Genomic DNA, 27,513 nt, shown 5'->3' with positions numbered 1-27,513 from the left:
CACAGTTGATTATCTCTCCAACTTCTGGGAAGTGGACCATTTGGAGAACACACAGTCAAAAACGGTCATTTGAAAACTGAAGACACACTTTGCACGCTGTGGGATACCTGACATCCTTTACTCAGACAATGGTCCCCAGTACTCTTCAGACGAGTTCCGAAGTTTCAGCAAGGCTTGGGACRTTACACACAAAACATTGTCTCCAGGATACCCGCAAAGWAATGGGAAAGTGGAATCGGCAGTGAAAACAGCCAAAAGACTGATGGCAAAAGCAAAGAGAGCAGGTGCTGACCCATACCTGGCCATGCAGAAACAGGCAAAGTACTACGACAMCTCTGCTAAGGATCTCACAGAGCTGCAAYGAGATGACAGGGTGAGAGTTCAGCCACTCATAGGACAGAAACAGTGGTGGCAGAGGGCCACAGTAGTCAGACCTGTGGAGCAAAGGTCCTACGAGGTGAAGACAGAACAGGGACAAGTCTTCAGGAGGAACAGGCAACACCTGAGGAAGAGCAGAGAAATAGAGGAGGATATCCCACTGTTGAGGAGCCTGGCACAGAGCCAGTAAACAGAGCACCAGCTGACGCCCAGCAGGGTGCGGAACACAACCTAGAGGTGGACGCTGCACCTCGACAAGAAGATCCAAACATCTCAGGTCAAGCGCCTCCTGATGTAATCAACACTCCCCACACAAGGTCTGGTAGGGCCATCCGAAGACCTAAAACACCTGAAAGACTTTGTGTGAARGTAAAAATAATTATAATTAATGGACAGTCAGAGACAGTAAACAAAYATTCAGTTCACATTCCAGTTTATTGCAGACATGGACTACAAGCCAAAGTTAGATGGAGTCTGCCTTTGTTGTAAAAAAGAAAAGAAAAAGAGAACATGTAGCTATATTGATGTTACTCATATTGATGTTACACAGGAAACAGAAACCAGTAGTTACTTACTTTATTAATGTGCTGGTTGACAACATGCCTAGTAAAGTTTGCTTAACTATATATCTTTGTCTGTCGTGACTACAACACAAAGCATATTGAAACAGCATKGATTCATTTTTCAGCATCATTTTTGGACAGAAAGTTTCYGATTTTTGCAATGTTACTTAGATGTAAAAAAGCTGTCCTTGAAACAGTCTTGATTTGTTCGTGAAAAGAGAGATCAGGGTCCAGAGTAACGCCGAGGTCCTTCACAGTTTTATTTGAGGCGACTGTACAACCATCAAGATTGTCAGATTCAACAGAAGATCTCTTTACCAGAATATCTCTTTACCAGAAGACGGTTAGGCCTATCATTAGCATCGCTATTTCTTGTTCCTTAATTGTTTGAAACCTGGACGTTTTACTTCATATTATGAGGCATTTCTTAACTTGCTTCAAAGTAGCCTATAGCCAAAATCCCACCATAGAAACATGGTTAGACTTAATTTAAGACTTACTCATATGCGCTCTCCTGTTCTATTGGTTTTTCAAATAAACTTTATTTAATTGTCTAGTGGCAAARGGCATTATCCTAGTCATATTAGCAACCCATGATAGTTGTTGCATCTTTAGAACCCCTTTCTTCATAAATTTCGAACATATATTTCGTCTCTGTCCATGAAACCGCTTATATGTTCGGTGCGATTTTTGAACGCGTTTTTCCGCAAATCGCATTTTGGAACACTTGTCCGTATGCCGACTGCCTGGTGTACATTGCTGCGCTTAAAATGTGAAGAAATAATACTATATCAACATTTTAAGTTAGACATTCTGATCTGTTTCATCAGCCTTATTAATAGATACAGCGTATACCTCCACTACACTACTTTGATACGCATCAGTGGGGATTAAGAAGTGAGTATACACAATGSCCATAAAAAAGTGGGTATACGGCGTATACCTGCACATACTCTCTAATAAACCAATTGAACTATTCTCTGACTCCTTACATGGACATTCTCATCAGTTTATTTTGTTATTTAGCAATAGTAATTTAGTCATTCTTACCAAGTAGACCACATAGGCACACACACAACACAAGTTCACACAAACACTRAACCGTACATTGTTTATTCGAGTTTTTAATTAAGTACACAGAAATTGTAAATCTGCATTCAAAATGGACAACATTCTACGAAGTGGCGAATCAAAAGAGGACAACGATGTATTTAATTACATATCAAGGTGTGGGTATCCTTACATTCATTTTGTTAAACTGCAGAGGGAAATTGTTCTTGCCGTAGGCTATTATTGATGTTTAGGTTTCTACACTCAAATTAGATCAGTCTGTTCCTGTCAAATCAACTAATGTTCCACAAATATTTCAAGTACAGTGTACACAGTAAGTGCAATGTTAGACAGGTTTAGCATACCTGTGACTTTTTAGTTAATTTCTGTTTGTTTTTTTCAATTGGACACAGGTTAAGATTCATGCATACATTTACTCAGTTTTCTCATGAGAAAAGCTTCATACAGTAACCTGAATTTCTGAAAGTAAGCCACCCTTCAGGCAAAACAACATAATTCTGGAGGGTTTTGTATTTGGAAGAACGTGAAAGCTATGGGGACTAAGCTAGGCATGTGTCTATATTACAACTCTGTGCTGCCAGCCTGACTTCAGATGCTGTTGACATGATTGGCCCCGATCCCAGGGTACTGTGTGTTGCTCTGGTCACCGGTGTAGTCTCCACTGAGCTGGTGCCTGTCCTTCAGCAGGTCTGCAAACTGCTCCTCCTGAGAACACACAGCAACAAACGGCTACATTTAGTTTTGTTTTTCAAGTCATGTTACCAGGTAAGAAAAATGAATATGTAGCCTAAACACTCGTCATGACTCATCTTAATAATTGTGGTAGATATCTCCAGTCTTACCAGTACGTTCATTCGCTCAGCTGCTGCCACGGCGACGTTCAGCTTCCTCTCATCCTCCTCCCTCTCCTCCTCGATAACCCCCAGCCTATGACGYCGATTAACAATTGCATTTTAGTTCATCTTCAAACCAAATAAACTCTCATTAATTTGAAAGGTTGTGAATGTCATTTGATKACATTTCGATCTGTCCCTCTTACTCCGCTGTCTCACCTGAAAGTGGCGCTAGCAAGCTGTTCCTCACGGACAGCCAGAAGACTACGCAGTTYGTTAACCTCRGCCAACAAGACTGCATTCTGATCTTGACTTTGGACAATGAAGTCCTCCAGCCGCTTGGCCATCTCCAACTCACGCTCTGTCACCTGCTCCACCCCCAGGCGGAGCTCCGACAGCTCCTGTGCATGCTGGTTAAATCACAAATCGACATCATGGCGATCAAGCAATTTCACCATTGCAGTATTTCTTTGATGAGCTGAAGTAATCAATGCGAAAGGAGCAGCATTACTGGATGATAAATAATATGAAGGTGAACCCACCCTGTCCAGTAGGTTGATATCTTCATTCTCTACCTTCCTCTCGTATGTCTCTTTGCTCTGGGACACTTTGATCCAAGGCACTGGAGCAGGAGGAGCCTTTACACCGACACTCTGACACAAGAAGAGGGGATGCTTTCATGAGATTCAATCACTCCTCCCACCCATCGACTCTCAACAGAACAACCACATGGCAATGCAAGGTTATGACTATGAACCATGTACTTCATGAGGAGAATGTCAACATAAAATAGAATGTTTGAATGTTGACAATTGAAACCACATGACCAAGATTTCCAAACTCACGTTCTGTGGTGATGAGATATCAAGTGGAGGGTTGGCTTCCTGCTCTGCCTCTTGGTCCTCCAGCGGCAGATTTTCAGTGCTGATCAGTCTCCTCAGTTGCTGTTTAGGGTCCATCTGCCGTCTGTGCGGAGCACTCTGGGTCCTGGATACTGGCTTCCTCTCTCTGGCACTCATCCTGTCTCGCTTGACCCCCTGAAAGCTTTCTTTCCGCTGGCCGCCCTTCACATCCATAGGCAGCTGCTGCATGGAGTTGTGCAGAGGGCTGTACTTGCCCACGTCTTTAGGGGGCACGTAGGTCGGCTTGGAATGACCAATGTTGCTGTTGTGAAAAAGAAAAATCACGACAATAAAGCGAGACGTGAAAAAGATTGTGAAACTATGTACGCACACAAGTAGGTCTACAAAAATGCTTATGTGCAATACACATAGGGTGCACATGCAGAARTGCACTCGCCAACCTCACCTGCTAACAGTAATCCGTAGAGCATCTGGGCCCAGAGATTCTGTAATCTGGTTCAGGATTGAAGGCAGAGGGTGCAATTTGTCTATGGTGTCCTGAGGAAGAAATATGAAYGAACARCATGTTAGCTACCACTAAACCTTACCATGGGAGGTTTCAGCTTCGTTTCAAGTTTTATTTGTCACATTTGTCACATACAGCGAAATGCTTATTTTGCAAGCACTACMCAACACTGCAGTATTCAATATTAAATCAAACTGTATTTGTCACACGCGTCAAATACAACAGGTGTAGATGTCCCGACTTCCGCCGAAGTCGGTCCCTCTGCTTGTTCGGGCGGCGTTCGGCGGTCGACGTCACCGGCCTTCTAGCCACCTCCGATCCACTTTTCATTTTCCATTTGTTTTGTCTATGTCTTACACACCTGGTTTCACTCACCCAATTGCCTGTTTATTATTTAACCCTCTGTTCCCCATGTTTGGTTGTGAGTGAGTGTTTGTTGTATTGTGGACCGTATTGTGGGCTTGCTATTGTCTTGTATTTTGATGACTTTGAGTAAAGTTACTTTTATTTACTCATCTTTGGTGTCCTGCGCCTGACTCCTCTGCACCAGCTACACATTGACCATTACAGTAGACCTTACCGTGAAATGCTTACTTACAAGCCCTTAACCAACAATAGCTTTTAAGTAAGGAAGGAAATATTTGCTAKAAAAATAAAAAGTAACACAATAAAATAACAATAACGAGGCTTTATCCAGGGGGGTACCGGTACAGAGTCAATGTGCGTGTGTACAGGTTGAGGTAATGTACATGTAAGTAGGGGTAAAGTGACAATGCATAGATAATAAACTGCGYGTAGCAGCAGYGTAAAAAAGGGGTCAATGCAAATAGTCAGAGTAGCTATTTGATTAACTGTTTAGCAGTCTTATGGCTTGGGGGTAGAAGCTGTTAAGGAGCCTTTTAGACCTAGATTTGCCTTGCAGTAGCAGAGAGCACAGTCTATGACTTGGGTGGCTGGATTCTTTGACCATTTTTAGGGCCTTCCTCTGACACCGCATGGTATAGAGGTCCTGGATGGCAGGAAGCTTGGCCCCAGTGATGCACTGGGCTGTACACTCTACCCTATTTAGGATCTTGTTGTCGTATGCCGATCAGTTGCCATATCAAGCGCTGATGCAACCAGTCAGGATGCTCTCAATGGTGCAGCTGTAGAACTTTTTGAGGATCTGAGGACCCATGCCAAATCTTTTCAGTCTCCTGAGGGGGAATAGGCTTTGTCGTGCCCTCTTCACGACTGTCTTGRTGTGCTTGGACCATGATAGCTCACAAACTGCTTCACTACAGCCCCATCGGTGTGAATGGGGTTGTTCTTGGCCCTCCTTTTCCTGTAGTCCACGATCAGCTCCTTTGTCTTGATCACGTAGAGGGAGAGGTTGTTGTCCTGGCAACACACAGCCAGGTCTCTAACCTCATCCCTATAGGCTGTCTCATCATTTTCGGAGATCAGGCCTACCACTGTTGTCTTGTCGGCAATCTTAATGATGGTGTTCATGCTTTCGTGGGTGAACAGGGAGTACATGAGGGGACTAAACACCCACTCCTGAGGGGCTCGCGTGTTGAGGATCAGCGTGGCAGATGTGTTGTTGTTGCCTACCCTCCCTGACAGGCCACCTGTCAGGAAGTCCAGGATCCAGTTACAGAGGGATGTGTTTAGTCCCAGGGTCCTTAGCTTAATCATGACCTTTGAGGGCACTATGGTGTTGAACGCTGAGCTGTAGTCAATGAACACCATTCTTAAATAGGTGTTCCTTTTGTCCAGGTGGCAGTGTGGAGTGCAATAGAGATTGCGTCATCTGTGGATCTGTTGGGGCRGTATGCGAATTGTAGTGGGTCTAGGGTTTCTGGGATGATGGTGTTGATGTGAGCCATGACCAGCCTTTTAAAACACTTCATAGCTACAGACGTGAGTACTACGGAGCGGTAGTCATTTAGGCAGGTTACCTTGGCGTTCTTGGGAACAGGGACTATGGTGGTCTGCTTGAAACATGTATATATTACAGACTTGGTCAGGGAGAGGTTGAAAATGTCAGTGAAAACACTTGCCAGTTTGTCAGCGCATGCTCTGAAAAGGCATTCTTGTAATCCGTCTGACCCTGCGGCCTTGTGAATGTTGACCTGTTTTAAGGTCTTAACGACATTGGCTACGGAGAAGGTGATCACACAGTCGTCTGGAACATGGTCAGTGTTGCTAGCCTTGAAGTGAGCACAGAAGACATTTAGCTTGTTTGGTAGGCTCGCGYCACTGKGCAGCTCGCGGCTGGGTTTCCCTTTGTAGTTTGCAAGCCCTGCCATATCCGACAACCGTCAGCCAGTGACTGACGTGGTGTACTCCTCAATGCCATCGGATGAATCCCAAAACATATTCCAATCTGTGCTAGCAAAACAGTCCTGTAGCGTAGCATCCGCATCATCTGACCACTTCTGTATTGAGCGAGTCACTGATACTTTCTGCTTGAGTTTTTGCTTTTAAGCAGGAATCAGGAGGATATAATTATTGTCAGATTTGCCAAATTGAGGGTGAGGGAGAGCTTTGTACGCATCTATGTGTGTGGAGTAAAGGTGGTCTCGAGTAAAAAAAAAATCTTCCTCTGGTGGAACACATGCATGCTGGTAGAAACTATAGTACAACTAATAAAAATAAGAGATTTTACAATGTGCAGTGATACTGGAGTATTTGAGGTAGATATGTACATATAGGCAGGGATTATGAGAAGTGACTGGTAGCAGGATAAATAATAATAGTAAACAGTGGCAGCAGCATAAGTGGAGGTGKGYGKGYGTGTGTGTGTGTGCACKYAAGTGTCAGGTCTACTCCCTCTCCCCCGTTCCGTGCTCGACATCGCTGGTTTACTAACCACCGGTCCTGGCTGCCCATCATTACGCACACCTGCGCCCCTTCATTACTACCTTGATTACTTACCATTTATCTAGCACTCTGTTTATGTCAGTCATCAAATAGTATTGTTTATGTTTCCTTGTTAGACGCTTCTCTTCTCTTGTTTTGTACTCCGTCAACACCAMGATCAGCTGGCGCAACTGGGTGTGGCTATGGATGAGGTCCTCCGAGTCCTCCACCACCTCAACACCACCCGAGAGGATTCACTTTCAAATAACGGAGGGCCTACCATGATTCATCCCGGCAAGCCAGTCTCCCAGCCTACCCAGCAGTSTGCCCAGGTCAGCGATGCCCAACTGTCCCTCCTGGACAACTAAGATGGGATGCCATCCAAATGCCATGGCTTCCTACTCCAGTGCTCCCTCTATTCCGCTCATCAGACGGGAGCCCCCACCACTGAGAGGTCCAAGGTTTTCACGGTCATTTCTGTGCTGATTGGGCGGGCGTTGGAGTGGGCTATGGCCGTCTGGGAGAGAGGAGAGGAGGAGCTGGGTTCCTACGAGGGGTTCATGGCTCTGTTCAGGGCGRTCTTCGACCATCCACCGGAGGGCAACTACTCCAACTCCTGCAAGGTGCCCAGTACTCTGCGGAGTACAGTCTCACCTTCCGGAAGAGCCCACTCCTCGCCCTTGGGGCCGTCCCCCTGGCTAGCATTGTCAGTCACATCTGGACTTAAAAAAAAAAAATCTAGCACTCTTTCTGTCAGTCATSAGGTAGTATTGTTTCTATTTCCTTGTTAGATGCTTCTTGTTCCATGTTTTGTTATCATTAAACTSACACTGCACTTGTTTCCTAACTCCCTGCGTCTTCGCTACARCAAGAGTGTCAGTGTAGGCGYGATAGGCGGATATACATGTAAACAGGGCTGAAAAGTGACTGGTAGCAGGAGTACAAGAATGTCATAGCATAACCCTTGCCTTTGATTCAGTTGATTTATGCCTACCTGCTTCATTGGGGAAATTATGTCGACCAGCAGGCTGTGTAGGACAGCCAGACGCAGAGGCAAGTCAACATAGCCATCGAAGGATGTCATTGGGATCTCTATGTCTGGGCTGGACACTGTCTGAAGGAAGCACCTCATCCTCTCCCAGTGCTGCTGTAGGAAGTCATTCATGAACAGCATGTACCCCTCCTTCTCCCCAAACCTGTTAATGGAAGAGGATGGGGAATGGATTAGTGTTGGAGGAGGGAAGGCCTGGTTTGGGAATATGGAGAGAAGATGTTTATTCTTATCAGCAGACTCAATAGCCTTGGTTTCTCAAATGACTGCCTCGTCTGGTTCACCAACTACTTCGCAGACAGAGTTCAGTGTGTAAAATCGGAGGGCCTGTTGTCCGGACCTCTGGCAGTCTCTATGGGTGTACCACAGGGTTCAATTCTCGGACCGACTCTTTTCTCTGTATATATCAACGATGTCGCTCTTGCTGCGAGTGATTCCCTGATCCACCTCTACGCAGACGACACCATTCTGTATACATCTGGCCCTTCTTTGGACACTGTGTTAACTAACCTCCAAACAAGCTTCAATGCCATACAACACCACTCCTTCTGTGGCCTCCAAACTGCTCTTAAAACGCTTAGAAAACCAAATGTGCTTTTTCAACCGTTCGCTGCCCACATCCGCCCGCCGACTAGCATCACTACTCTGGACGGTTCTGACCTAAGAATACGTGGACAACTACAAATACTTGGTGTCTGGCTAGACTGTAAACTCTCCTTCCAGACTAATTAAAACATCTCCAATCAAATCAATCTAGAATCGGCTTTCTATTTCGCAACAAAGCCTCCTTCACTCACGCCGCCAACTACCCTAGTAAAAACTGACTCCTGCTGATCTTGACTTCGGCGATGTCATCTACAAAATAGCTTCCAAGACTCTACTCAGCAATTGGATGTAGTCTATCACAGTGCCATCCGTTTTGTTACCAAAGCGCTTATACCACCCACCAATGGCGACCTGTATGCTCTAGTCGGCTGGCCCTCGCTACATATTCGCCGCCAGACCACTGGCTCCAGGTCATCTATAAGTTATGCTAGATAAAGCTTCCCCTTATCTTCAGCTCACTGGTCACGATAACAACACCACCCGTTTGTACGTGCTCAGCAGGTATATCTCACTGGTCATTCCAAAGCCAACACCATACTTTGGCCGCCTTTTCTTCCAGTTCTCTGCTGCCAGTGACTTAAACAAATTGCAAAATTCGCTGAAGCTGCGAGACTTACATTTCCTCACTAACTTTAAACATCAGCTATCTGAGCAGCTAACGATCGCTGCAGCTGTACATAGTCATCTGTAATATAGCCACCCAATCTACCTACCTCATCCCATATTGTTTTTATTTACTTGCTGCGCTTTTGCACACTAGTATCACTACTTACACACCATCATCTGCTCATCTTCATCTGCTCATCTATCACTCCAGTGTTAATACTGCGAAATTGTATACTTTGCTACTGTGGCCTATTTATGCCTTACCACCTCATGCATTTGCACACACGTGTGTGTGTGTGTGTGTGGTGTGTGTGTGTGTGTGTGGTGTGTGTGTGTGTTGTGTCTCTGTGGTCTCTGTGTGGTCTCTGTGTGTGTGTCTCTGTGTTGTTGTTTCTGTCGCAGTTGCTTTGCTTTAGTTCTTGCCAGGTCGCAGTTTGTAAATGAGAATTGTTTCTTCAACTGGCTAGGCCTGGTGAGAGGATAAAGGGTGAATAAAAATTATATAAACAATTCGTTGACTTGGACTATAAGTGTTGAAGAATTTAACTCACAGGGTGAAGTTGGCATAGGTTCTGGATGACCCTTGGCTGTGAAGGTGAGGGTGCGGAGGTGGCCGGCTCTGGATAGGGGCTGTGTTCAGGACCAAACTAGGGAGTGGCTGAGGATGGCGGGACCAGAAAGGAGGAATGGAGGCGAGATCGAGGCGCTGGCCAATTTCAGGTCGTCGGCCTGCTTCTCGCACAGCTCCATCCGCTGGAAGAGAGATTCTGTTTCAGCTCTTCAGGGAAGACCTGTGAGGTAACACGGTGGCGCAGAGCCGGTCATTGCGCTCTAGTATTCCGTGATGAATATGAATCACAGCATTATTTGGTAGCATTCTTACTGGCGTAAGACTTGGCTCTCCCCATTTTCTATCTTACTATGACTGTTTCTCCATCAGGTCTCTTTCCCCCCCCTCCCCCCTCCCCACCCGTGCCAGTCTCAGTGATTTTCCTGCTACTGGCCTTGGACCTCTTACGAGGCTTCTTCAAGAGTGCCTGCTGTTGTTGACAGCTTCAAGGCGGGCATTTGAGAAGGGTCCACTTCACAGCTGCTCTACGAGCATACATCGAGTGATGAATTCCCCCTGAAGAAGAGCCCAATGGCCACAGTGTCCATTAACAGTTTTAAGAGGAAGGTTCTAAAAAGTGTTAATAACAGAATCCACTAGTTACCCAGGGCGAAAAATTGTATTTCCCACAGATATTTCCTTACCCAGGGTGTCGATTGAGGTACTTCTGGCCCACCAGCTCATGTACTCATCAATTGGCCTGTGGGCAGCGTGTTCTCCCTGAAGATCAATGCCTCCGTTCTCCCCAAGGCGTGCCACCTCTGCAGCGTACCCAACTCGATAGAGAACTCCTGAACATAAAACACACAGAATAAGCGCTTTTAGCAAGTTAGGACTAAGCTGAACGTATTGTAAACGGTCTAGTTTAAATGCTTATCATGAGCAGCGGTCACCCTTTGTTTTCTTTACCTTGGCTTTGCCAATTTGCTTTGGCAAGACGTGGACCAGTTGCCCCGGCTTAGTTCCTCCTTTTTCCTGGATTGACAGCAGTGGCTGCAGGTTCCTGCACATGCCCCACATAGTCCCACTGTCACAAAAACTCTGCAAACTTCCTTATATCTCTCGATGGGCACACCTGCAGGTTTGAAAGCGCGCCTTGACACGGAGCGGACGCTTGGGGACCCCAGGCTCCTTTCGTGTACCTCCAGTGCCACCAGATGCCTTGTTAGGTTAATAATGGAGAGTGCCACTTCTCCTTGGGAAGCCCGTTCCACGGATGCGCCAGGATAGGGCCACACTGCCAAGGGCGAGCAGGTGGGACTCATCCCGGAAGTGACGCTTCTTCTTGGGTTCTGTCGCGGGAAGAGGTGACAGGGTGATCTGGGAGACCGACGGCAAGTTGTCCAGCTCAAAAAACTCTCCCCAGAACAGCTGGCAGCCTCCGACCACMCCGCCGCTGCCCCCGAGCACCCCACCAGAGGATCCATCACCAACCAAGCTGGAGTGATGGGAAGACTTGCCCACGGCTCGGCTACTGGTGCGGGCGAACAGGGTGCCATCCAGGTGCAGCTCGCAGTAGTATCGCCTCTTGGGGAGCAAGTCCTTGGCCTCGTTCACCCACAGACTGAGGGAGTTCTCTGTCCGCTCACAGTTGTCCTAACGGAGACAGAACATGTTAGAAYRTCAATCAGTGAGTATACAATATGGATTCCTAGGATATCATGGCAATGTGGTATACATTAAAGGATATGTTTTCTTTTGTACAAAAATATCAATTTCTTTTGTAATATTCCATTTTGTGACTCCAGTGGTTCCTCTCCATTCTATAAGTAACTGCCAAAATAAAATATAAACACTTATGAGGGATACAAAGTACTGTATATTGAAAGCATGTTCCAGACACTTGTAGAATCTATGCCAAGGCGCATTGAAGCTGTTCTGGCGGCTCGTGGTGGCCCAACGCCCTATTAAGACACKTTATGTTGGCAGTTACCTGTAGAATCAGCCTACATGAAGAATGGAACAGCTGAATAGGGGACACCACTTGAGTCACACAAAAGGGAATATAACGTTGCGGATCAACTTTGGARTGACAATTTCATGTGTACAACATTTAAAGACCTGCATCACTACACTGAGAGATTTGCTGTTTCTAAAAGGACGTATGTGGGTGTTTTTGGAGCCTTTGTTTGTTTTTTCGGGCCCCCATAATATACAACAAGGATGAGGAAATGATTTGCTGTTTGGGATAAGTTTCTCAAAAACAAGTGCAATAACAAAGGTGTCTGGACCTTTCTCTATAACATACCATTTACATAAATAAATAAAATATTTTTTACAACCAAATCAAACTCCTCCTTTAATTGGTATTGAAGATGAATATTTTGAAATAGTTTCTTTACCTTATTKGGCTGAGCAGCCCGTCTCAGGTCCTCTATCCAGCGGTCTCGCTCAGCAGCTGAGGTGCACCCAAAACAGTGGTTGTTCTCTGAGTTTATCACCTAGGACGTCAATATGAAGGTGGAAATTGCCAGCAGTCAATACATGACAGGACAGAGTGAAGCAAAGATGTTATTGGGCAGTATTTAACATGAACCTGGTCAAATCACTTTAAGACATGGGACGAGTAAAGAAGTTCAATCAAATTTCAATCAAATGTATTCATGAAGCCCTTCTTACATCAGCTGATGTCACAAAATGCTGTACCTAAACCCAGCCTAAAACCCCAAACAGCAAGCAATGCAGGTGTTATAGGTCAGCTCTACCTCAAAGCAGTACTTCTCCCCCAGGATGGAACTGTGTACAGGCCTGATGACCGTACTGGTATCGGCGCTCAGATCCAGGTTTCCTGCAGCGCTGACTGGGATGGACACGGACTCCCGTGAGCCATAGAGCCTGCTGAACAGACAGGGAGGAGGAGACGAGAGGAGTCAATGAGGAACAGCCTGCCTTACACACCAAGAGCACTATGAGACTGACCGCATACCTGCTCCCTTTGTTCAACCCAATGGTGTTTAACTGGGTATTGCTCTTTCGCATGGCYCCACCATAGAAACGCCGCTTGATCAGCCCCTTGAGACAGAGGGCAGGAAGAAGACAATTAAAGAGGGGGGAGGGAGAGATGGCTAGATGAAGTTCAATTCATCCCCAGGGGCATACTGATTAGCAGGCCCTAAGTCATACAGAATYGTCAGGAAATCCAGAGCTGTCATGAATCATGTAATAACAGTGTTTTATCTGTGGAGTATGCAGTGCTCACCCTCACTCCTCCATCTTGGCCCTTCAGTCTGGGGCCTCCAGTGGGGGCCATGTGGTCGGGGCTGCATTCTGCAGGTCCAGGAGATACACAGAGTTAGCATGTAAATATGTAAACACAGTTTTGGCTTGACATGATCCCTCCCCTAAATGGCAACCTTTTATCAGAGCGTCTCGGGCGGGAAGTGGGCATTGTGGGTAGTCTCTGTTATTGTTGCTTCCTACTGTATATCTTGTTACATATCACTCACGTCTTACGTACGTACGCGTGTACATTTTCCTGTTCATTTGGAAACGATTGTGGAGAGACAACCAGTGGTTGATCTAATCTCCCCGAACTAAATTGCAGTCCTCTGAAACCACCAGGGGAAGTGTAGTCATTTCCCCCCTCTCTGCATTTCCTCTGAAGACCGAACAAATAACTGCTCAAATAGATGATGCTGCRGGGCTGAAGATTATTCCGACTGAGTTTGAATAACTAATCTAGAACAGTACATGTACTGTATAACTGAACGTCAATACGCCGGCTTTGAAATCCTATTGATAACCACTTTAGCTTAAGTCTCTCCAACAGTAAGACATGTCTAMCGTAAGATGGTTGAGGGATGACTAGGCTCAGTGTCAGAATGAGTCAACCATTGATAGCTGTTCTGGCAGTCACGCCGGATATTGCTTTTATCTMGTGGCCKAGACAGGGCAGGAGCCTTGCAAGTGCAGCCTTCATTTCAGACATTGATGAACTTGGTTTAGAGACTACCAAAACCCTGAGTACCACTGCAGAGCAGAAAATCAGCCGTGATGTCACTCCACGTCAATAAAACAACCATTGAGACACTCTTTTGGGCTTAAAGAATACATTTACCTATGGCAGTAACTAAAGCCATCATACAGTACATCACTTTTCTTCAGAGCATTCGTTAAAAATTCCCCTTTGTTGATATTCTCCTTTCATAGACATAGTCAAGTGCAATATTTGTCTGAATCAATAGCAATTGTGACCGTACAAATGAACTTCTATCTAATCCTTTGCTTACCCAATGTGCCTCCACATGCAATCCAGCGTCTAAATCCCATCATTGAGAGAGGGCGAGAGATCTGTCGAACCCGCTTCTCCTAATCACACTTAAGAGTGAACACTGTTTCACCTCTCATGGTTCTCCTCTCTTCATCAAATGGGCCTCGCCAATGTAGGCATCACATAGAACTAATCAGTGTCTAATATTATATAGCCAGACTAAGTCCACAAGCTAATACTAATAGAAGTAACATGAACGAGAGAAGCCACGCTACAGACACTGCTTCTTCTCAACCAGCCCTGACTGGTCTTCTGGAACACACACAGAYGCGATGGTATCTCCCCCCAAATTTTGAGGAAACAATTTGAAAGCCACTCGCAAGCATAATCACGTCAGCTATTTCCTCTGTGCCTGCTCWACCGTTCCTCTGCTAGACTCTCTAGTGGTTGTGATGCTGCCGAATGGATGTTGTCCTTGCAAAGACATCCCTGACTCAGTCTTGCGCTGTCTGTATTTCTGAGGATCAACCATTTTGATGAGAAAATGGACTTCACTGTTGTCTCTCCTTTGCGTCTCTGATGTTGACGTTGGGAAAGCTATTAGAGAAATCAAGGTATTGATCACAGTTCCGGGAACCCTATTAGACACTCCTACTGTCTAAAACCATTGAGGCAGTATTGGAGAACTGACCCATGTTGACATCTGCCAGGTTCTGCATGCTGAGGTTTGACAGGCAGCTGCTGACTCGGTTCCGGGTCCACATCACTGGCTGAGAGAGGGAGTAGAAGAGATGCACACTCACATAGTAACCTAGAGAGAACCCATGACTGTCAACTTCATACAGTCAAGTGTGAGTTTCCATTGAGAGTGCAGTGCTCCCAGTAATAGTACTAACTGTTAAGTGCGATGCTTCAAGGTTGTGTTGACTCTATGTTGTTTAATGGAAGTGCATTSCTAAGTGKTGKWRKKKTMAKTKTYRGTGWTGTKRKYGGTCTGTGTCGTGTACCTCTTCCTCCGGGGTGATGAGGATCTGTCCGTCCTCCAGGACACAGTTGTTGATGTCCCAAACGGGGACGTCCTGGGGAGGGGCCCATGACAGCCTGGCTAGCTCTAGGGACGCAGCTGCAAGCCCGCTCCCACCCGCATCTGTACACACACACACACACACCATGACAACAGCACACTAGATCAGCACAGAATGGGATGGACCAAATCACTCCAATAGTCACTTGAAATCCTGGCCTTTTTATTTGAACTGTCTGTGTGACACAACTAACTACAGCTGCATGACATGGTCTACAATAGATGCCACTAATTTGACTCATTTTGATGACCCTAGTCATGCCTCTGTGATTGGACACAGTTATTTTAACAATACTCTATCTCTGTGTCTGACATTGAGTTTTCCTAATTACAGTATAGTCTAAGGGAACCAGCAATAGTCATTCTGGGGGGGGGGGGGTAATTGAGTGCACACGCTGGCCCTTGGATGTTTTTCATTCGGAGTAATTATGGCATGATGTCGTTATCGGACACAGTGCACATGGCCACTCCCATTTGTAGTTGTTGTTTTGATGCTATCTTCTCTCCGCCCCTCCTCGCTCCCCATCTGTGACGAACCACAACTCTCACACATCCTGTGTCAGTTTGTTTTCGAATCTAAGTATGGCTGTATTAACTTCTCCTAAATCATATCACATTCTGTACGTTTTTTTTATCCATATCTGTATCTTCAGGTTTTTTCTAGTCTCCAACGCGAATAGACTGACTGAAAAGTCCACTCAAAMTGGTCTCTGACTGTATGGTTGAGTCTAATGCTTTTGGTTTTATGCAAACTTGCTTCTTTAAAGTGTAAAATGCTTACTAACCATGTCTACCTTCATCGTGGGTTCTTAGACACACACTAAATGCCATGTATACAACACCAGATGTCAGCATTTCACTGAAGGAAAATTACGGAAAATCTAAACTAGACTAAAATCGAGAGACTAACTAAACTATACAAATTCAAACCTAGAATTTAAAACTGTGCTCAAAATGGTTCACATACAGTGATGTCGGACGTCTTAAAAACCAGAAGAAAGAGCATGGTAYTGTCATGTGTGGYGCTAGGTGTGYATTCAGATAACAAGGCAATCCRCTTATGGTGTGCATTCTGCRCCTTCACCTTGTAGRAGGGTYGRGGTGCTGTTTCTGCTCAGCAGCCGGGGCCTCTTGAGCTTCTGCGAGACGGTGCGTATGTACTTCCTGAACAGTGCCCCTCCGCCCCCTTTCTGTGGCGTGTCCGTGGGGGATGGTTCCGGTGCCTCTGCGCTTGCCCCTGGTCCCAATGTTGCCTGGGCTGAAGAGGAGGGGGACTGGGTAGTAAACAGCAACCCTGGAGGCTCAGACTGGGCCCTTCTGAAGGGGTTCTTCCTGGAGGTAGGGTTCTTCTCCAGCCTGGGGGTCTCCCCTCCTCGTCCAACGGTTGAGGCTCTTTCTCCGGGATCCTCGCTCAGGGCTTTCCGCCAGTTCTGCATCTTATTACTCCATTTGGTGGTGGAGGTCTTCTCCATCTTCTCTATTGTTGTTGATGCTGTGGCTCCACCCTCTCCTCTCGTCCCGTCAAGGGTTGCTGCCTTGGCTCCAGTGTGCCACTTGTAGGTGTTGAGAGGGTCGACGTCCTCAGGAGGAGGGGCGTCATGAGGATGCTCAGCAGGTGTCTCCTTCTCCTCCTCTGTGGGGCCCGTCTCCTCTGCAATCGGTTTAGCTTCTGGCTCAGATTCAGCGTCCTGGTTTGTGCCCATTTTCATCTTGGTATCTTTTTTTAGCTTGCTCCTCTCAATGTTTTCAAGAATGGAATAAATCGTCTTTACCTCCCTACTTAAGGTCCCCTCAAAATGTAATCACTTAGGATGACTAATAATCTGGACATTACTTGTTTTTCTTTCTTGATTCTTTTTTCGATTTCTGTGTTCCAAAATGTCATCCGGCAACATCAGTCTGACTGCTTCGTGCGTAGTTCCTTTGCTGTGAGTCTTCACACCCTCAACCTCCCACACTCAACGGTTGCTTCCTTTCACAGTGTCACTAACTCTATTTTTTTTCATGTATTTTAGTATTCTGACTGGTCTCTCTGCTCTCTCACCTCTCCCCTTCTTCCCCTTGACATCCTATCCAAGAGTTCTCTTTTTACTTTCCCTCAAATCCTCCCACACCCTCTGTAATGTTCTTAATGCCTTGTTGGCCCTTGTCCTGAACAGAGTATTGTTCAATTCCTCCACTGCATGGATGAAATCTCCTCGTAAAATCCTCAGGACCTCTTCACGTGTATGGTTTAGGTAACTAAAACTGTTGTTAAGTCTGAAGTTGTCCTCCACCTCACAGGAAGTGTGTCAGTTCACTCAATCATTTTGAAAGTGCCAGAAAGGAACAGGGGATGTCTTCAAATGTTCTACCCACTTGCCTACTCTTTCTTTTGTATATGAAATGTAAATATGTGCTTGGTTCTGATTTGTTCATTTAGCCTAGATATGAATTGTTTGCATCTGTACCTTCCTTTACACAGACGGCTCTTATTTCTTCACACCTTCCTCTTTTTTTTAAATGTAAAACATTGATTGAGACATATGATCTGATGCTATCACAATAATGGGAAGCTGAGACATCCATTTCACAACTCTGTCTTGGGGCCTGTCCCATTCACCAGTTCTATCACCTATTCGGATCAACCCTGAAGTTCATACATCAACGACAACAAGATGTAGAATATTTATTGAATGATATTTAATAGAACATCATCACCATCTGTGGGTSGTCTGACACAGATACATGTGGTTGTTTGTGTTCAGCGGCTGTTGGGCTCAGTTTCCCGTCTAAACCAGCAGCACTTCCTGCCAGCCAAACAGGTTCGATAGACTCTAAACCACTTCCTGTGTTGATGCTGCACAGTTGTGACACATGCACCTGTTAAATATTTCAATCTCACACACTGGTCAGTGTGTGTTTCGCGAGATTATGACTGTGAGTTTGAATTGGACAGGCAGCCAAGAATTCTGATCCAACACCATTGGAGAGGTGRAAACAGGGTTCCACATTAGTTCTCTGATCAGTGCCAGATCAGAGAACCATTTTGTTGTAGATTCTCTTTGAACTGTCTCCTTATGCAACCTAAAACTGACTTAGAAGACATACTAACAACTTCCAATAGCTTTGTCAAAGTCCCACCACTACAACCATCATTTATCTAAACCTTTATTCAGAAACACTGGAGGGCACTATTACACCAATATAACTGAACCGTCGTCAGGAGATAGAATTGAACATACTGTAACACTTATTTTAAAGTCCCTGCATTGGTTGCCTGTAGGTTTTATAATTGATTTTAAACACACTGTGGCCCTGCACCTGAATACATGTCTAACATGCTTTTAAGATACTGTATGTGCCTGGTCGGTACCTCAGACTCCTCTGACATGGTCTTTAGTTGTTCCAAAGTTGAGAACCAAAACGTTTGGTGAGGCTGCCTTCAGCCACTATGGTCTTGGCCTTTGCCGGAGGAATCTGATGGCCTCAGAAACTGTAGACATTTTGAAGAGCTACTTTTTAGCCGTGCTTTTGCTTAGTCCTATTATTTTTATCCCATTGTGTTATATCTTATTTATTTGAATGTATTTTTAATGCATTAGTCTCATGTCCACTGTTATCATTTTACTATTTTAATGTGTCTCATTTGATATATTTCTTAACATTTTATTATTTTATTTTCTAAGCACTTTGAAATGCATCATCTGTAAGCAAACGTGCTGTGTAAATAAAGTTTTGATTTGGTTTGATGAGGAAAATAGCCCGCAGTAGAGCCATTCAACCGCAAACTTACAAAGTGTCTCAAATGATTTCGTAACATATTTACTAGTGTGTAATGCAGTAATACTGTGATTAATAGCACTTAATAAGTACTTCTCAAACAGCTTAATAGTCTGGATAATGAATTCGTTTTTAAATTTTTTTTTTTCAAGCATTCTTCATAAGTTATATTGAAAAACACTCATGAAACAGTTTTTTTGTTGGGGTTCAGATCCCCTTTTATTTATTAATTAAAAATAGGCAGTTGGAAGGAAAGGGGGAGTGGTGGAGGAATTCGGTCCGCTGAGGCAAAGGTGTGGCCCGGAGTTGTGTGTGCTTCAGTCACTCTCCTTTGGGGAGGCTATTGTGTGGTGGAAGTTCTTCACGCGCACCGTCGGAGGAATCGTAGAACGCCATTTTTCTTCTGCTTCTTTTTTGCCACCTGCGCACCTCTTCCACTGCGTTCGACACGTCAGGCACGCCGCTGCACACCTCAGGCACGCCGCTGCACACACCTCAGGCACGCCGCTGCCACACCTCAGGCACGCCGCTGCACACCTCAGGCACGCCGCTGCACACCTCAGGCACGCCGCTGCAACCTCAGGCCACGCCGCTGCATACCTCAGGCCGCGCTGCACACCTCAGGCACGCCGCTGCACACCTCAGGGAGGCTCTCGTTGGATCCAAAATAGGACTAAACAGACAACGCAGAGCAGTGAAAGAGTAAGAACACCACATCTGTCCTTTAGCTGTTTCACAAAACATACCACAGACATTCAAAGTCAAAGATTATAGTAGCTAATTTATAATATTGTCCAGTTTCAGACAACCCTGATACACCCACTTGCAAAGACCCTTGACCTTTCATTCACGAAACAGGCTTCTTGTTCCTTACCTTTGGGAGTCTTGCAATCATATCATTGAAGTCTCGGGTCAGCTGATTTTCCCAGTCCTCATTCAAAACCCTTTGGAGTTCACCACCTTGCTGAGGACATTTTCAGTGTCCTGGAGGTCTTCAGCAGCCTCTGTCTTTGTGTCACTGGACACCTCTTCCACTGCGTTTGACGCCTCTGGCACTCCACTGCACACCACAGGCACTCCACTGGACACCTCAGAACCGCTACACAGCTTAGCCTCTCCATTGCACACCTTTGGACCTCTGGTCACGCTCAGGACCTCCGCTGGTCACCTCAGGACCTCCGCTGGTCACCTCAGGACCTCCGCTGGTCACCTCAGGACCTCCGCTGGTCACCTCAGGACCTCTGCTGGTCACCTCAGGACCTCTGCTACACATCTCAGGAAGGCTCTCAGTGGATCTGAAATAGGACTAAGCAGACAATGCAGAGCAATGAAAGAGTAAGAACAAAACAGATATGTCCTTTTTCACAAAACATACCACAGACATCCAAAGATTATAGCAGGTTTTTTGTAATATTGTCTAGTTTGAGACAACTCTGATACACCCAACTTGCAAAGACACTTTACCTTTCATTTACGAAACAGGCTTCTTGTTCCTTACCTTTGGTAGTTCCGCAATCATATCATAGATTTTGGGGGTTAGCTGATCTTTGCAGCTCTCCTTCAGCCACCCTTTGGGCTTCACCACCTTGCTGAGGACCTTTCCATCTCCAGCAGCCTCTTTCTCCACACTGACCAGGTCCAGCGGCACAGCCTGAACATCCACCACATTGTTATTCGGAGACTCCTCTGAAGCCTCCTCATTGGTGTTGTGAATGTCAGCAGCCCCAGYGACACTGGCCGGGCACTTGGTCCTTGGACTTTTCTCGTCAATTAGAGTTTCCTTTGAAGAGGTCTCAGAATGTCCATACAGCTCAGTGAGCTGTAAATGGACAGAGAGATRCATAACTATCCTATAGCTTTTTCACAAAGACAACACACCAAATACATCCAAAGTTGATAGTAACTCATATGTAATATTGACCAACTTCGAACACCATATTATACACAGAAATGACAACGAGGCTTGACATTTTAATCAAAGAAACAATATTGGCATTGCAGATGGCCCGTATGTCTTACCTCAGTGGCCTGGCATGTCTCATCCTTTAGATGCAAGAAGTTCAACTTCCAACATTTCTCTTTCAGAAGCTGGATGGCKCCGTTGGGCGCCCGTGTCCACGATGACATCGGACATCCTTAATTCATCCTGAACTCTGGCAACTGACCAAGAGAACTATCTCTGTCTCCTGTAATTCCAGGCCCCTCTTTGCATCCCAAGTCTATGTAACAACATCATATGTAATTAACAGACTGTTGATGTATCAGGTGAGACTGGACACTGGTCCTTCATTGAAATGATGGGGGAAATGATTAATTTCAACTGATAGCTACTGTTTCTCTTGGGTCCAAAAATGAGCTTGCTGAAATCTGAAGTGCTTTACAGTGGGTCTACTGTTTGCTCTACATAGTCCTCACCAATTCAGCTACACAGACCTTCCTCCATCTCTTCCATATCTCTGTCTCACACCTTCATGTGAATATGGAAATGTATCAGACTATGTCTGTCTACACTATCAAACTATTGCTGTCATCTAATATAGTTTGATACATTCAGGTTATCATTTAGCCTTGTCTAATGATGTAATATATGTAATTTAGGTAACTTGAGTTTAACGTTTCGTAGAATTCAAAAATAGTCTGRGAACACTGCACTCACTCCAAGAAGACTATTTTCCCTGCMAGGAGCCRGGCCTTCATTGGTCTCAGAGGGAGGTCCAGTGGGAGCCTTTTCTGGGCTTTCAGCGCACAGACTTGCCTTTTGAGCATTTTCTGCAATAGAGTCTTCAATTAGTGACTTAACCAGTTAGAATGTGGCGAGCAGAGAGTGATATGAATTGGTTCATGGCACGAACTAACTGCTCCTCCATGGAAAGTGATGAGGCCTTTTTGATTATTTGTTTTTGTTGGCCAAAGCTCTGCAGAAAGAGCGAGSGTTACKGAGCACAGAACCCAATACCAGATGTCTACAGCAGTACATCTGTCTTTTTCAAATGAATGCTGGAAAAAGTGATCTAAATGGGAAGAATATACATTATACCTTCMATAGAACAACRACATGCAATATAAACAATGAAAGTGCAGATGAGATTAATGAGACCTTAATTATGATGAGGAAGCAAGTCATCTTAGATGATCGATAAATTGGTTGTATAGCTAATAGATTCGATATGATCCAAGTAMCGTTAATTTTCTAAAATGTCGAATGCGTGCAATATCGGTCCTTCTCATTATGGGAAGACCTACTTACCTTACTGAGAACAGGAAAAAAKATATGATWTTTTTTTTATTGACTTGAATGAAGAATTCGCGTTTGCTATCGATATACTGTAGGTGGGTTGTGATTGCGAATAACTTAACCTCTGAGTAATACACATAGAATTAGGAATTMAAATGTATGTTATTGGACATTGTGACGCACATAGAATTATAATCTAGATTCCATTTCTATGGTGACACGTTCCTTGTTGCGCACAGCGTGCGTACATTTCTGAGCACATTTATTTATCCTGTTGTATCATTTGCCCCGGGCCAATCCTATTTCTCCCTAATGAATACAGATCCTCTAASATTTTTACGYGATGTCACTGGAAAAAAACGTAATTTATGATGGTTTATTGGCATTGGCAATTCGCATACACAAGGGTTAGAGAAATACATAAAACATGCAATACAGCATTAAAATGTGTTGGTTAAAAAAATCGCTTAAAAAATTKAAGACAACAGGTTATTTAAAGTAGGCTATATGAAATTAATTACAGAATTAATCAATACGATTTACAGTATGCTTAGGYATCAACATTGACCAGTGTTGGATATTTAACATTATACTGTACTTTTAATACATTGAAAGTGCATGAAAATAGAAAAATCAGTGTTGATTAAACAAATATGCCATGATTGTCAACCCATGTTGATGAAGAAAATAAAAACATGACAAAATATTCATTATTACAATAATGAAATGAATATTCAAAATAATGTTCAGTGCGTTGAGTTTACAATCATTTGATTGAAATCGAGGATTTAGGCCTATTTAATAAATGTTTAATTAATAATAACTTACACACCTGTTAAACATTTCACTCTCACAACCTCATCAATATGTTTTCCATGAATTGGACAGATAGCCAAGTTGTATAATTCATTAGCCAAAACAGTTTCAAAGTATTCCAATAGGGCCAATTGTCTCCCTACACCCGCTAAAACTGATGATAGTTTTGTGTTAAATGCGATGTTTACAGTAATTTAATTGTAATTCACTTTTAATTAATGAACATTTATTGAACATTTTGATATAGGCTAAGAAGAGTGGAACCCAGTCATTGAGTGGAACAGATCCATCCTGAATCCTCTGGTAGCCTTGGTGCCAGTAGTCATTCCTATGCCACTGGGTGTCACTGTCTCTCTCTCGACAGATGCAGCTATACTGATCACAAATATAAATGCAACATGCTACAATTTCAACGATTTTACCGAGGTATAAGTTCATATAAGGAAATCAGTCAATTTAAATAAATAAATTAGGCCCTAATCTATGGATTTCACATGACTGGGCATAGGCCCACCCACTGGGGAGCCAGGCCCAGCCAATCAGAATGAGTTTTTCCCCCACAAAGGGGCTTTATTACAGACAGAAATACTCCTCGGTTTCATTAGCTGTCCGGGTGGCTGGTCTCAGACGATCCCACAGGTGAAGAAGTCAGATGTGGAGGTCCTGGGCTGGCGTGGTTACATGTGGTCTGCGGTTGTGAGGCCGATTTGACGTACTGCCAAATTCTCTAAAACGACGTTGGAGGTGGCTTATGGTAGATACATTTACATTCAATTATCTGACAACAGCTCTAGTGGACATTCCTGCAGTCAGCATGCCAATTACACACTCCCTCAACTTGAGACATCTGAGGTATTTTGTTGTGTGACAAAATTGCACATTTTAGAGTTGCTTTTTATTGTCCCAAGGACAAGGTGCACCGGTGTAATGATCATGCTGTTTAAACAGCTTCTTGATATGCCACACCGGTCAGGTGGATGGATTATCTTGGCAAAGGAAAAATGCTCACTAACAGGAATGTCAACACATTTCTGCACAATATTGGAGAGAAATACGTTTTTTGTGCGTATGGAAAATCTCTGGGATATTTTATTTCAGCTCATGATGCTCTAATATTTTTGTTCAGTATACATGTCTCTCTGTTGTGTTACAATACTGTAATGTGAAGCAGTGCCAACCATAAGAGGGAGTGTTATACGCTGTTATAACTCTAAAACACACCATTATCATGGACGTAACAAATTGATACCCCCATACAATCCGATGAAACATTTTGACAAAACCGGTTTAATTCCACACTGCTTTTTACATGCTTGTCTTCTTCATTGGTCCTTTTTCRAWGAGCTGGTTTCCTGTGAAAGATTGCTGTAATGAGTGATCAAGATAACACCGGATGAAAACGTGTCAGCAGCATCAATATCAACAGTGCACAAACAGCTTAATGTTGGTGTTTATCACTAATGTCTAATGTASGAAAAAGGGCACAATTGTATTATGACTGAATAGTGTTCTGGCGCAACTGTGATGCCATTTTGATTGTGTATGTATTAAACGGATACATTTGACATTGACTAACAGTATAGTAGCCTATAATACTGAACAGTCTCTCACCCCAAAGTGCTCCCAGCCCCTGATCTCTGAGTAGAGTGCRTCTCCTGGACAGGAGGTGTCCACCAGCTGCCGGTGCCCGTGGAGGGTGAWGTTGGCCTGCAGRCCCCCGCCGTCCACTGCRCACTTGGCCAGGTGTTGGTGCACCAGATCCAGGGCGTGGCGCGAGGGCAGAGAGGAGGAGTAGTTGCCAATGAAGGCCACGCCGTAACCGTAAGAGTTCTGTCCCCTAGTGTGGGTGCCAAGGTGATGCCAGCCGTGCCCCTCGTAGATGTACCCGTCAGAACCCACCACAAAGCTGAGGGGGACATACATTTAGGAGTTGGAGTGATAAAACAAATGATCTCACAACCCTGCTTCCTGTTATAGCATCTTGTCATTACATATTGCTTCAAGTTATACCGTGTAACATGTCAAGATGTGCTATTTGTAACGTCTGCTTCCAACTCACACTCTCAAACACMTAGATCCCCGTGAACGCAGCTCACTCTCCAGATCCCAGTCACCTGAATTCTGATCACCTGTTCACACACCTGTATGTCATTATCACACACTATTTAGTTCAGTTCTTTGCACYYYATCRTTGTGARGTGTTGTTTGTTTTGTGACACACTTCTATTCAGAGCGCTGTTTTTCCCGTAATTTAATCCTCATAGTTTTTGCCTGCCTCACTAACGATGCCTTTTTTCTATTCCCTGCCTGTACTTTAGCCTATCGGATTTCATGTTATCAACCTATTGCCTGGTCTCCCGGACGACGTTACCAGCCTTTTCCCTGCCTGTACTGTTGCCTTTTTGGTCCCCCTGTATATGACCTTCTGCCTGCCCCTGGACCCAGCTACCTGCCTCCTCCTGTGGTCCTTTACAAATAAACACCTGCTGCGCCCTGCGCTTGGAACCAGCTCTCTGTCTCCCATCGTGTTCATTACACTATGATATGACTGCTTCAGTAATTGTACAGGACACTTGTCTCCATCTACGAAGCTTAGTATAAACGGTTTGTTAATATCTGCGAATGGATGGGGGGGTGAAAGGTCACCTACTGTATATCCGATGTCGGCACAGGCGCGGTCTTCTTGGTGGAAGCGCTGCAAGGCCCTCTTGTTCCTGGAGCACTGCCGGAAGGAGCGACAGGGCCTGTCTGGCTGGTAGGTGTGGTGGATATACAGGAAGGGAAGGGGCAGGGCAAGAGGGAAGGGAGACCCTCAGTATGGTGCCTCCACACCAGGTATAGGGTCTCCATCACCTGCCTCTGGTTGTCCAGGGTGCCCAGCAGGGCTTGGGCAATCTCCCTGCGCTTGGGGCAGATGTGGCTGGATACAATCTTCAGGTCTTGCCCCTCCAGGACATGGTTGTAGTAACACTTCAGCACCTTGCAGAGTTTACCAGGCTGTTCAGAGGGAGCCAGGGTGGCAAGATCCATGCCCAAGATGGACCCATCAATTCCCCCTTTGAGGAGGGCATCGCTGGCCAGGGTGGGTACCCGCGACAGCTGGAACACCCTGGGGTGGGTCACGTTGTCCCAGCAGCCGTCCGGCCCCAGACGCTGAGCGGGTGGAAAGTCCTGGAGGCTAAGGAACGACAACCCTAGGTTTTTGGCTAAGGTGAGGGGAAACATGCCCAGAGGAGGGGTGCCCTCCAGCTTAGCTTTCAGATCCACCTCGATGCCTAGAAGCATGGGAGCAATGGCCACTGTGGTGCCATCTTGGGTCAGAACGACCCCTCTCTCCTCACCACAGTCCGTCACAAAACGGTGGATGGCTTTGTCRAAGAAGCCAAAGAGAGTAGTGTCGAACACGGAAGTGTGGGTGTGGCTGATGTTGTTGGAGGCCCCCAGGAAGTGCAGGGTGAGTGGGTCCTCACCAGGGCTAGTGGAGGAGCATGTCGTGGGTTAGGACGGCCACTGAGAACTGTTCCCATGTCCCGCAGGTGCGTTCTCTGAAACCAAAACCAAATGTTTTTCGTTCATGCTACAACAGACTCAGTGAAACGTCACCGGGGGCTCCATTCATACTCATATTCAACTATCTTGGGGTATTTAATGTTCATGTACACAGTTAAACACTATGTTGACTTTTTTTGTGTTCAATTGAGCTCTCAGTTAACGATAGAAGGCATATGTGCCAATGAAGATGTATACGGACAAACACAGTATGGCAGCCATACTTTCTAACATATATGAACCCAATATAAACATGTAATTTCAGTCCCATTAACACAGGTTACCTGAACAGAGAACGCCGTAGCACCGTTCCAGCCACAATGAAGAGCCATAGTAATCACTGTCGATGCATTCTGAGTGCTAGCTGATACACACCTCAGATCTCAGAGGCTAAACTAAACCCACCAAACAATTCCCCAGACAAGGTCAACCCACGGGGCTTCCGATGAGAGTTCGGTGTGATAATCTTCTTCTCTCTTACAGTCCAAGACTCTGTTATGACAAAACCACAACCACTCATGACAAACCACAACGCAAAATGGTCCAGTGCTCAATAGGCTTGTTTCAAAGTAACTAAAGCTGGTTCACTTTCCCACTTCAGGGAATCAATGTGTTTTTAATGTGTCGCTGTCAAATAGATGAAATAAATCTCCAAATATTGATGGCGTTCTACCCAAAGTTTGTTCATCGGAAAACAAATAAGCCCTTTCAAGCTTCTGGACAAGATCAGCGTGCTTAAAGGCGACAAGAGAAGTGCTGAAGATAATGCTGGTTTGTATTAGTCATCACAGTATTTTTGTTCCATTATATACATCTATTACATCCACCTTTCACACATATGGATGTCATATGTACACAACCACTGTACACTATGACACCTACACAAGACTGTCGGTCTGCATAAAGTCTGGCGTTAAATGCTGTTCC

The 27,513-nt window shown here is 45.0% G+C and overlaps 1 protein-coding gene and 2 pseudogenes across 1 annotated transcript; all 3 read right to left on the bottom strand.

The window, feature by feature from the left end:
* Nucleotides 1-2,025: 2,025 nt before the first annotated feature.
* Nucleotides 2,026-14,473, bottom strand: LOC111980455 (RAS protein activator like-3-like; annotated as a pseudogene).
* A 5,397-nt stretch (nt 14,474-19,870) lies between these two features.
* On the bottom strand, nt 19,871-21,416 carry LOC112081326 (uncharacterized). The gene is made up of 3 exons (XM_070444818.1): nt 21,006-21,416; nt 20,485-20,805; nt 19,871-20,292 (listed from the first exon to the last, which is right to left on the bottom strand). The coding sequence occupies exons 1-3, from the start codon at nt 21,111-21,113 to the stop codon at nt 20,095-20,097; spliced, it is 627 nt and encodes a 208-aa protein (XP_070300919.1). The 5' UTR covers nt 21,114-21,416; the 3' UTR covers nt 19,871-20,094.
* Nucleotides 21,417-24,270: 2,854 nt separating this feature from the next.
* LOC111979578 (N-acetylmuramoyl-L-alanine amidase-like) lies at nt 24,271-26,693 on the bottom strand (annotated as a pseudogene).
* Between the last annotated feature and the right edge of the window lie 820 nt (nt 26,694-27,513).

The sequence above is a fragment of the Salvelinus sp. IW2-2015 genome, linkage group LG1 (genome assembly GCF_002910315.2).
Source record: "Salvelinus sp. IW2-2015 linkage group LG1, ASM291031v2, whole genome shotgun sequence".
Taxonomy (NCBI): domain Eukaryota; kingdom Metazoa; phylum Chordata; class Actinopteri; order Salmoniformes; family Salmonidae; genus Salvelinus; species Salvelinus sp. IW2-2015.
The sequence above is the reverse complement of the archived record's forward strand: the minus strand, read 5'-3'. Positions and strand labels throughout refer to the sequence as shown.